General features: G+C 38.2%; 1 protein-coding gene across 1 annotated transcript in view; it reads left to right on the forward strand.

The window, feature by feature from the left end:
* The window catches only part of CWF19L2 (CWF19 like cell cycle control factor 2), a 68,167-nt gene that overhangs the window by 11,611 nt on the left and 44,031 nt on the right, over window positions 1–12,525 (forward strand). The window contains exons 6-10 of the mRNA XM_082043057.1: window positions 614–707; window positions 1,835–1,950; window positions 3,534–4,246; window positions 9,841–9,937; window positions 11,223–11,312. Coding sequence (XP_081899183.1) covers window positions 614–707; window positions 1,835–1,950; window positions 3,534–4,246; window positions 9,841–9,937; window positions 11,223–11,312 — 1,110 coding nt within the window. The remainder of the gene's footprint in view (window positions 1–613; window positions 708–1,834; window positions 1,951–3,533; window positions 4,247–9,840; window positions 9,938–11,222; window positions 11,313–12,525) is intronic.

The raw sequence follows: 12,525 nt of genomic DNA on the forward strand, positions 1-12,525 counted from the left end.
AGTTGCTGATCATGGTCTAATATTTACTTGTCCTCACATCTGGCTGTAGGCCACTTGTGGCTGTTAGGTTTTCCAGTTAGTTGTGTTGTGGCTATGAATGAGATTGATGTGGAGCACTGTTCTTGGACAGTATGCAGTGCTTTAGTTAGTGTCTTTTGAGAAGGGATTAATCTTCTCTTTTTTTTCCCATGCATAATTTTTTGCTGAACATCTTTTCTGAACTCTTGAAGGGCCATTTAATGTGGAGATCTTAAGTCACTGGAATAACGGCATGTATTATATAGTTAAAGACAACTTATATCATATATATGGAAAGCAGCAACTTTAGGTAAAACTAGGAGCCCCCATAACAGCAGTGCTTCAGTTGCAAGTGCATATTACTGCTACACGGGCAACGCAGTCAAACAGTGAAACTGCTTCTGTGTGAGAAGGGTGACAGCATGCTGGGGAGCTTTGACTTGGATGGACAGTTAACGTTTATTTCTACCTGTCTTTAGATAGTACAAGTTATGAGTAAACTGATTATTCCCACACAAGCATCACAAAATTTATGAAATGTTTTACAAAATACAAACCATATGCTATGCACACGTTAAAATTATTTCTGTTTTAGGCCGTGCTGTCTGAGAGAGAACTCAATCCCTATTGGAAAGATGGTGGCACAGGTTTGCCACCGGAGAAGGATGAAGCAGAGTCAGTTAAAAAAGGTAAACAGCAACTTTTAGTAATAATCTTAAATTATGGTCCTCAGTCTCTGGTCTCTGTCTTGCTAACAAGTTGCAACTAATGTTGATGTAAAGGGATTATGAATTACATGTACTAAAGTAAAATTTGGATGAAAATTCAGTATTGAATATTGGGCTAACACAGTATGTTGTTTTGCAGAATTTCTGTTCACTGGTTTTTAATCTTGAGCGGTTTGACCTTCAATATCTTTACAGAAATTCTCCATTTTGAACTAATTAAAGGAAAGCATGATTTAACCAAGACAAGATAAATTGTTGTCATCTCATTTGGTTCCTTTCATTCCATTACACAAATTATAGTTTTAAAATATTCAACCAGTGAAGTCTGAGTCACATTAAAATGAAGTACATTACAGATGCAGTTGGTGAAAAATATTATTTCTGTAACCTTTTCACTTCTTTCCTTACCCTGGGGTTATTCTGCCTATTTCCAGCAAGAGCAGTTAGGAAAATGTTTTTCATAGTGTCATGAAGCATTTATTATGTGATAAGAAGGGTCCTTGTATTCTGTCAACGGGGAACAGTAGGGTCCCTGGCTTTTCTCTTTGGGAGCCTTTCTCTGTGGACAGTCTGTCCTGCAAACCATTAGCCTCATGCCCACTTGTAGGAGTCGCAGAGATCAGCAATCTGTAAGAGGTGACAGGCATCAGTGAGTATGTGTCCTGAATGTTAAAACCTCTGCTAACTTCTCAAATGGAAAGCGATGGGTTACTCATTAATTTTCCGAGAAGGGGGAATGCATTTGTTCAAATGGAAGGGGTATGCCAAAGAATGGACACAGAAAGTGGAAACAATAAGAAGGTTCTTTAATTTCATTAAAAAAACCCTCAACTTCTCATATGCAATTCCTGTCATGGAAACTGCTTGTTTTATTCTGTGATAAAATGGAGAAGCTTAAATTAAATCAGCAGTATTACTGACTTATATCCAGCATTAACTCGTAAAAACGAGTAATTGTATTATTATATTATTTCTATTTTTCTTTTTCACCACTTCAGTTTTTGTAATACATTAGGTGAAGGTTTAATGTCACATACAGAGTACGATTAAATAAGAGTGATGACCTCCCATTGTTTTTTTTTCTTCAGTTACAGTGGTAGAAGATGCTGGATTAAGTTGGTTACGAAAATCATACCAAAGGATGAAGGAGGAGGCTGAGAGACAGAAACGAGATTTTGAGGAAGTTGTAGCTGAGAGATATGGGGTAAGGATATTAAATTATTTTTCGTCATACTGATAGATGCTTGGAAAAGGTTGCTTTCATGTAAAAGCACAAATACTCAATGTGTAGTGTAAGACGTAAGGAAAGAAGCAGGAAAAAACAGCCTCTGAAGCTTCTCTCAAATGATGAAGAGTTCAAAGCTACCCAGCCTTTTCTATCTTTAAGTTAAATATTTTTTTTAATATATGGGATCGTATAGCAAATTTAAAGACATGTTTTTTACATCAGGAGGTTCAAATGGTCCCAGCTACAAAGTACTTGAGTGTTTCCAAAATTATGATGTATACTAGAAAATACATTTTGTTCTCTTACATGTAGTGGATAATAATGTACATTGTAGATAATAATAATAACTATGCCAAGATAATTTTGAGAGCTGTGTTACATTTTACCAAATATGAATCTTCTGACCACCTGTGATGTGCTCAGTACAGATACATTGAGGAAGATGCTTCTGAAAGGTTTGAAAGTCTTCAACATTTATTTTAACTAGAACAGTCTGCCATAACAATGTTAACTCTTTAAAGCCTGCTCCCCTTACATATTATATAAGTGTCTTTAAAAGCACTGGTCAGAAGTGTGGGGTGTTAAATCTTGGTCGTAGTGTTACATTTGAGTTTTCTGTGGGGTTTCTTGATCAGGCTGATTTGCTTGTGGAAATCTTGGATAAGGCAGTATGACTTCATGATATTGTCTTTTAACTGAATTGTAGTCACCCCTGACTGATGAAAACAACATGGTCAGCACTTGTAGAAATTATTCGGAGTCTGTGGTTGTAAAGAATATTATTTTTAAGAATCTTTCTCAAGAAGTTAAAATTCAAACAGCATGAACCACTCTGGGTGCTGAAATACGGGATAGTGGTTGAAAAAGAACCCTGCTTGATTTGCTTCAGTATGCAATGTTTTGAGCCAAACCAAACCAAATAAAAAAAAATTTAAAAAAGTAATTGGTGGCTTTTAATTCAGGTCGAAAGAGGGAAGAGCAACAGTCTACATTTTGCATAATTGTGTAACGAATGGAGTATTTGTCCAGAAAGCCAGAGATGGGTGCAAAGCCTGTTTCAAGCTAAGGATTTTGAATCCGCTCTCCTGTTGTTTTTAAGAGTTTAACTAGATTGTAAAATAGTTTAGTGATAGTGTCAATTAGTTCTATAGGAGCTGAGCATCTGGTGAGCGTACACACGAAGTTCATGAGTGAGAAAGAGGAAGCCTTTCACCCTGGCTCAAGCCTCTGATCACCTGGTTGCCAGGAGGAGACAGTTCTGAGACTCTGGTCCCTGTACCCAGGAGTGTTTGGTGCTTTGCTTTAGCACCATAGGATGAAATTTAGAAATAGCCCAAGAGAAGGGATCAGAAAGCCTTCCCAGCAGAGCATACTAGACATGAGGCTGTAAATTCCTTTTTTCGTTCTGGTTTTCTTTTCCACTCCATGGCTTCTGCGTTGTCCTTTGCACAGTGATTCATTTTCACAGAGTGATGCCTTCCTTGTAATACTTTGTAGAGAGCTTCACAGTACCCCATGATCTTACAAGCAGTATGTTTTCTTTTTATTCTTTCTTATAGTCAATGGAGGTATTTCAGTCACGATTAGAAGAAGCTGAAAAAGTTGCATCTAGAAAGGAAAATTATAGTAGAACTGGACGATGGAAGAAAAGTGACTATTCAGAAAGTGAGAAAGAGAAGAAAGAACAGCATATGAAAAAGGAGACGCGAAATGAAGATGATAGAAACCGGAACATGTTTGGGAGCTACGCTAGGGAGAAGTATGGCAGGGAATGGGCACAAGAAGACAAAGGTTACAAAAGAGATACGTCAAGAGAAGACCAAGAATGTGGACACAGTAGCATGGACTCAGCATTGAGAGGCTACAGCTCCAAAGCAGAAAAACATTCAGATGAAAAACCAAGTCAGGAAAAGACTTCATCTTTCAGTAACATGAAACACAAATTTCTGAAACCCTCTGATGATGATTTACCATCTTACAGTGCACCTAGAGACTACAAGTCACAGCAATCCTCTTCCCAACTGCCAGTTCATAGCTCTTTGAGCAGCCGTTTCCAAAAACCTAGTGAGGATACTGCACTGTGGACCAAAACACACAGAGAAGATAACAAGGAGAAATTAATGTCTGATCAAAAATCATCAGATGCTAGGGAACAAACTGATGACAGTAGTTGGAAAAGAACTTCAAGTGATGAAAAGTCACGACAGGAATACAGAAGCGATATCCCCGAGAAGAGCCAAACGTTATCTGACAGTAAAACGTCATGTTCTAGGTATTTTACAAACATCTTGCCTTGTTTTTCATGGCAAAATGTACTGGAAACTCTTTCTTTGTAACAGTATTAGATCTGGTATGGTCAGGTCTCTTTATGTAGGAGGAGGCTTCCCTCGCAGCTAGGGGCAGCTAAAATGAACCGCTGCAGGAATAATGAACACTCCCTGCTTGTCCTGTCTCCTCAGCATATTTGAGAATTGCTAATGACAGGTTATTTTCTACTTCTTTCTAATGTTAGTTCACACTGCAGTAAAATTGGCTTCTTAGGCAAAACCCCTGCAAACCAGTATCTTAATTGTTGTTGAATTTATAAAAGACAAATTTGAAATGTTAGAAAATGCTGACTAAAAACTGAAATAATTAATACAGTGAGAATAGGTTTTCCACCTATGAGATAAACTCATATGCTAAAGTAGTGGCATATGAAAAATAGTAGAGGGTTTTGATTAGAAAAGTGCATTTTCTGAGGAAAAGAGGGAAGCTAAATAAGAGTGGGAAGGGAAATGCAAACTAATATGTGGTAGGAATTTCAGTTTGCCTGACTTGCTTTAGTGAAAAACAATGGAGAGTAGTAAGGAGTGGTGGTCAGAGAAGTAGGTTGTAAAGAACTGAGCTTTTGCTCCACTCGAGGACGCCTGTTCTCCAGTATGACCACCTGGTTCTTTTGGTGGTATGAGCAGTGTGATTATTACTGTGAATGCTTTCCTTCCACTCTTTCCAATAACAGGAAAGCATGTTCAAAAGTATTTTAGAGTCAGGATGGTGTTTTTTTAATTGCTTGGGAATGCTGGACAAGTAAATATTCTTGGTTGGAGTAAGAAGGATGATATGATTTAGTCTGGAACAGCATTTGATGAAATGTAATTAATTTCCTCCGTTCTTATATGCTTGTGTCAGTTATTTGCAGAAAGAAGCTTATGGTTGGGTTATGAATTTACTTTTAATGTTTAATTGTTGAATTCTAATAACAAGACAATACCTGAAAAGTATTTATTTTATTTATAACTCTTCCTACATGTAGTACTTGCAGATACTTCACTGTGTATTGATTGTACATCAAATGAATACTGCATGACTAACCAGAAACAGGCAGCTTAGTCTGTGTAGGTTGCGTATTTTTTCCAGATTATACTTGCTCTATTTTCCACATTGATAGGAGCAAATAAAATGTACATTTTCTTTGATAGCAGGAAGATAAATTGTTTGGATGATGTTCACTTAATCAAAATTATTTATTTATTTCAAAAAGCATGAATTTGAATATACTTGGTAGCAGGAGTAATTCTTGATTCTGTTGTGAATAGTTTGTATGCATTATGGGAAGTCCCACTCGTAAGAGTTTGTCATGTCTTGTTTTATTGTTTATTTTAGTATTTGCCTAGGTGTTATTTTGCTGGCAAATCAGAAATATAACTTTATAGTTGTTTTGATTACTCTGAGAAAAAGCTCTTGTAGCATTAAACCTGTGATGTATGAGGCATTATTAGACATTCAAATCTAGTGATTGTCTTGGTTTATGTAGATATTGCCCAAATAGTTATTGTCCTGAAGTGCCTGGTGTTTACTGCTTAAATGCACTTCATAAGCTTTTGATGAGAATGATTCACGGTGTGTCTGAGCTGGATCCTATGAGATTTCCTCAGCGCTTGAGTCCTGGTTTGTTCATGACTTTGTTGAGGTACAAGGTCTGCGCAATCCACAGTTGTTTTCTGGCTGCCTTGGGTAGCGCATTGGTTACCATAGGGAAATATAGGTATTCATCTCCGGAGGGATGCTGTGGTGAGCTGGGAGAGGATGTCTGCTCTGCATTTCACGAACGGCCTCCATGAAAATGAAAATATACACCCAGAACTACACTTCCAGAAAAAACCCACCCTGTTAAGAAGCTGCTTTTTTGTGCACATAAAAAGGCACAATTCTGTGTGGTTGGAGTCTTATCCTTCATCCCAAATATCCTGCACTTAAAAAAAAAAAAATTCAAATGCTTATTAGCAGCAAATATTCTCTGTAAATGACATATAATCCTTCAGTAAGTCTACCTTCATTCTCAGTTCTGTTTCCTTTGTGACTTCCAGAAGGAGAAAGCAAGCTCTGACTGCTGTGTCATACAGCTGATGGCAAATAAGAATCCTGACATCCAATATATTTTATTTAACTGTAGTGAACTAGTGGTTTGGACTAGTCATTGTCTGAAATGCAGAGACTGAGTGAGAGAGCCCTTGTGAAGACGCTGCGGGAGATGGGGAGGTGTTGACGCCAGCAGGTTGCTAAGTGTGTACCCAGCTGCTTGCTCATTCTCCATCCCACAGAGGGAATCAGAAGAGCAAAAGGGGCAGAATGACAGAATCACAGCATATTAGGGATTGGAAGGGACCTCAAAAGATCATCTAGTCCAATCCCCCTGCCAGAGCAGGAACACCCAGATGAGGTTACACAGGAGTGTGTCCAAGCGGGTTTTGAATGTCTCCGGAGAAGGAGACTCCACAACCCCCCAGTTCCAGTGTCTGTCACCCTCACTGAGAAGAAATTTCTTCTCATGTTTAAGTGAAACCTCCTGTGTTCCAGTTTGTGCCCATTGCCTCTTGTCCTGTCATTGGTTGTCACCAAGAAGAGCCTGGCTCCATCCTTGTGACACTCAGCCTTTGCATATTTATAAACATTAATAAGGTCACCCCTCAGTCTCCTCTTCTCCAAGCTAAAGAGACCCAGCTCCCTCAGCCTTTCCTCATGAGGCAGATGTTCCACTCCCTTAATCATCTTTGTTGCCCTGCGCTGGACTCTCTCCAGCAGTTCCCTGTCCTTCTGGAACTGAGGGGCCCAGAACTGGACACAATATTCCAGGTGTGGTCTCACCAGGGCAGAGTAGAGGGGGAGGAGAACCTCTCTCCATCTACTAACCAGCCCCTTCTAATACACCCCAGGTACCATTGGCCTTCCTGGCCACAAGGGCACAGAGACTCCTGTACCGGACAAAGACAGTTTAACAAGTGAAGGAAAGAGACAAAGCCAAGTGGTGGAAAGGCAGTCAGTGACTCGTCACCTCCCGCGAGTGGACTGATGCCCACTAGCCGCTGAGCAGCAGCCACTTTGCCAAGACTGTGCTCCCCAGCTTGCAGCGCTGAGCGTGAGTTGTGTGGCCTGGAACAGCCCTTTGGCCAGTGCAGGTCAGCTGTCATGCCCACGTCCCCTCCCACCTCTTGCCCACCCAGCCTGCTTGCTGGGGTGTGCAGTGGGAACCAGACAAAGCCTTGGGGCTGCGTAAGCACTGTTCACCAACGGCCAAAACACAGGTGTGTTGTCAACACCGGCACCAGTCACGTCCAAAGCATAGTACCATGCAGGCTGCTATGAAGAACATAAACTCCATCCTAGCCAGACCTAGTAGAACATGTAACTATTGAATGCAAGTCAGTGATACCATTGTCTCATTATTATTTTTTGTTAGAAAATGGTGGTTCACTTTTTTTTTTTGAATTGCAAGTACAAAACCTGTACCTCTTAGCTTTTGCTTACCACATGAAGAAAGTGCAATGCTGACTAACTGGACCGAGCTGCAAGTTTTGGGAAACTAGATTGTGTATGGAAGTGGTTAGCTTATTTAAGTTCAAAGAATTCAATTATTATGATAGAAAAGGTAATTCCTTTCCTCACAGAAGAGAACTAAGCACAGAAACTATTTAGCTGATATTTTCTTTTGCATATGTCTTCTGTTTTAGTTCTGTTAAACCCAATTGTGCATAATCTTTGATATTTTAATTATATTTCTTAGCCAACACAATTACTGAGCTGATTTATTAGTAAAGTGGAGATTACTTAGGTCTGGAAAACCGTATAGCCTCTGCTTATTGACTTATTTATTTCCAAGTTCTTTAAGCTGACTCTTAACTCCTTAGCTTCTGTGTGTTTGAGATCGTGTATGACCTGTTTTCCTATTGTTTACAGTGACAATTGTCATCTTTTTTGCAGAATTTTATCAAAAATCCTGACTTTTGGAACATTTTAGGTTTGATTCTGTGGGGTAGTTATCTGTCGGGAATAATTTATAGACTGCTGCTTGCTTTTTCTTCCTAAAGTTTCAAGTCCTGTAGTACATGTACTCTTTCAGTGGTGTTGTCAGTCAGTCACAAAAAGTAAATGTTAATTGACGTGAAGGTTTGGATTAATAGGTGTTGCTGGTTCAGTTCCTCATCTCTCATGCTGGCAATGTACCTTTTAAGTTTTATCTCTTCTAAAACACAGAGTTTCTTCAGCCTATAAATCAAAGTTATGACACAGGTTAATTAAAAGTACTGATTTGATGTCCAGGGGATCTCCCCAGAGCAAAAGTCCATCCAGCTGAAAATCCCACTTAATTATGTGACTGCTTCGGAGTTTGATCTGAGACAAGATAAAAAGCAAATGAAAATAATGTCTATAGTCTCAAAAAGTTCAGATGATGAATCAAGTACTAACACTGCTTAAAAAAATGATGTATGAAGTACTTTTTTAACTGAAATAGTCTCCCTTGTTTTGAAAAATATGGATTAAGGAGAAGTGAGAACTTATTCTTTGAGAGTTCTGTTTCTGGTGAAGTTAATGTAGATGTTTCTGCTGAGTTTTTTGGTTTTGGATTGGGCATCTTCGAAACAGGCAGAAGTAACTTTGTTAATTTCCTCTGGGCTGGGGAGATCTGGCAGTTAAAGATGATTCCATCATCAAAGTTCTCCTATTCTTCAAATTCCACAGGGTTTAACCATACTGAGTGGGGAGTGAAATTGTCTCTCCCTCTTTTAATAGCAGGAACCAATATCCTAACTGTGTTCTTGTCTCTTTTGTGTTCGATATTTTACTTCTAAGAGTTAGTTGGTTTTAGTCTTTCCTAGGGTTAGAGAAGAAGAGCCAAACTTGTTTGATGCCTCTTTGCAATAATTCTTAGAGACCTTATTTATTATCATAAGAACTCATACACTGGCCTTTTAATATTAAAATACAATACTATAATATGTCTTACTATCTGTAGCTTCTTTAGGGAGACTTTGTATTTTAAAAACAGTACCAGTTAATTTTTCATGGAAACTCTACCATACCAACCATAACATCTTTTGAAGCAAAGCTTGTACCGTTAGCAGGTAAGTATGAGCATTTAGGTAGTTTTCAAGAGCTGGAAAGCCATTTGGTGTACAGCAGAAGAACAGGGAAATAGGTGATTTTGCTGGAGCTGAGAAGTAAAAACATGACCAAAGCCAAAAAGGAGAATTAGAGTGGGTTTAAGTTACTCTTTCTGTTCTTCCTTTCCTTGCTTTTTGTCTGCTTATACGTGCTACTGGCTCTTGACTGTTTTTTTCATGCAGAGAAAGTGTTCCTAGATAATGCTTTTCATTTGAATTGATATCAAAAGTAAAAGGAAACCCAGCTCATAAAAATTTTATTCAAGCTTTGTGGTTTCAGAGGCCTTGGCAACTTCTGACTGCAAATATGTTTTTATTATATGTTGTTATCAATTGATTTGACAATAGGAGCATATGTACCGGTACAGTAGACATACAATACTTAATTTCACAGGTGAATACTACGTTGTTTTTCTATGGATTTAGTGCTGCTGGTGTTTTACAGATATACATCAAAGGATGAGCCACCTCGGGTCCTTAGTGAAGATGAGATGAACAGACTGGGAGCAAGGATTGTGAAAGCAGAACTCATGGGAGACATGGTAATGTCTTTGCAAATTGTCATAATTTACTGAAATTTTTCTTTAAAGTTCACAGTGATTTAATTGTTAAATATATATATGTATGTGTGTGTATATATATACATATTAATGCAAAATTTGATCGGGTAGGATTTGAAGATACTACTTTACTATAAGTTCTGCTTTAAATGCAATGCTTTGGAGACTAAAATAGGGGATTTGGGTCCCCAGGTTTTGCAGGCTAGGCAGCATAGCCAAAGCCAGTTGTTATCTGTCTTTTTTTTTGTAGGATTTAGTGTCTTTTTATTACGCAGGGAGCAGGTGAAAACTTCAAAGCTCCCACTGTTACAAGGTAGACAGTGTCTGGAACTTTTGTTAGTTCATCAGCTTTGTCACAAGTAGGTGCTTGAGGTCCGTAGCGCTGCGCTATACGCCTACTTATTAGCTATGGAAATATAAATATTTAATGTTGTTTCAGGAGGCTTGTTTCAGACAGTGATCTGAAGGAACAAGAATTTCAATCTTTTGGAACACTCTAAACTCTGGAAGTATATACTTTTTTATTACTTTAAGTATGGCTATAGTGAGTTGGTTGCCGTCAGTAGTACTGCCTGAAAATTTTAATTATAACAGGGTCGAAGTCTGTTAGTTTTTAAGCCATGTTTTACAAGTGCTTGCTCTGAATTACTGCTCTTAAGGAAGTATTGCTGAAGATTTTTGAAGGATATAGTAAAATAACATTTTATAGAAGTGGATCCTATCACTATGGGCCTTTAAAAAAAATAATTTAGTGCACCTGTTTAAGTTGCCTCTTGTGACAGAGCATTTGCACTGAAATCTGCATCACTAAGAAGTGATAAATAAGACATGTTACACCTTCACGTGCCAAATTAATCTTTCCTGAGAGCCGTTGATTCTTTGGTTTGTGGGAAGTTTTAGGATGTTTGGTATATGAATTTATTGCTGGATTAGGACATGGTGTTGGTCTTTGTCAATGCCCCTATCACATAATTTCAGTTTTGTTAGGAGAAAGTGTCCATTTTATAAATATTTTCTTTTCAAACTGATTTTATATTATGAATTATTTTTTCCACAGACATTAGACACAAATGTGTGTATCTAGCTTTAAAAGTTTGAACAAATACACCTTTTCTAGAAATCCTGTCCTTTTGAAATCTTTTATGTCATTAGAGTTTAAAAAAATATATCAAAACATAAAGAAATGGAATGAATAGTTAATTCTTATATAAAAGTCTCTAAAAGTTTAAATGGTTAAACTAATGGAGTACTATGACTTTGTTTGTAGGAGTTAGCTTCAAAACTTCAAGCAGAACTTGATAACGCTCGCAAATTGAGAGAGACTCAAGGGCAGGTTCCAGCTAAGTCTGGCAGAGAGGTAAGGAGAAAATATTCATCTTTTCTTTGTGGTAACACAATAGTATAATTCGGGTACCAGCTCAACAGAGAAACGTACTTAGGAAAATTATTGGGTGTGACTTCAGGTGAGTTACTGTTCAAATTGAATTGTACTTTTTGGTGGTAAACAAAACTTTTTCCATTGTGATTTAACAACTTCCAAAGGATTTTTTTTTTTTTTTTTTTTTACTGGTAATATTTTCTCTGCAATGTTATGTATCTTCCATTAAAAGTAAAACTGATATGTGTTGTGGTGTTGACTGTGCTGGCTGTTAAGTAGTTCTGCTGTCTCTGAAGAAGCTGGTGCTGCTTCAAATGGTGTTTTCAAAGAGTGGTTGATATTCAAGAAATGGATAGTAATCTTCCATACCAACTTCGATATAGCTGTAAAGAAGCAGTCTATATCTTCTTTTATGAGGTCTGTCCTCATGTCAGAGAGGAGACTTTTAGGCAAAAACTGATGTTGTTGTTCAATTTGACCCCAATTTTCTTTCTGAAATATCTTAGTAGCAAAATGTCTACCCTTGTGAGTTCCACGTTGTCTTTCTCTGACGCTCAGGATCAGCGTCTTACATAACTCCAGATATAGGAGCTTGGTTTTTAGGTCTGTTCATTTCAGAATGCTTATTTTTATGTTGAAGTTCATTTGTCTTGCAGAAACGATCTTTAGCTTGTGAGAGCCAGGTCTGCTGACAGTCCTGCTGTTTTGGACCTTCCATGGTTTACCAATGCAAACCGTCTCTTGCAGATACAGCAGCTTATGTTGGTAATTCTGCAAAGGTTGGCTCTTGAACTGTGTCAGGCTGGAACAGCATCAGCCTCTTTAAAGCTTGCTGTAAAGTTGCTCAGCTTCTTAGGGTGGCATTAAATTGGCAGACTCCGCAAATGATGGTGAAAACCTTGACGTTTATTTGAAGTCATTTGGGTTTAATTACTGCCAGGTCTTGCTTTCCAGAGCGCGAAGGTCTTCCTGTACATTTTAGAGGCTTGCTGTCTTGTCTTTATGAATATGCCTTGCCTGTGCCTGTTTCATGGCAACTTCTAGCCTATATTATGTGGGTTTTGAGTGTGAACAGTCCCAGCAAAGCTGACAGTTGCTGTGTCCAAAGTCCTATCTTTGTGATAGTTGCCAGGGTAGTCTTACTGGTTTTACACTTTCAAAGTGGTTTTGGGCTACTGGGACACAAGCAGAA

This window comes from Streptopelia decaocto (genome assembly GCF_964273445.1).
Source record: "Streptopelia decaocto genome assembly, chromosome: 1".
In the NCBI taxonomy this organism is placed as follows: domain Eukaryota; kingdom Metazoa; phylum Chordata; class Aves; order Columbiformes; family Columbidae; genus Streptopelia; species Streptopelia decaocto.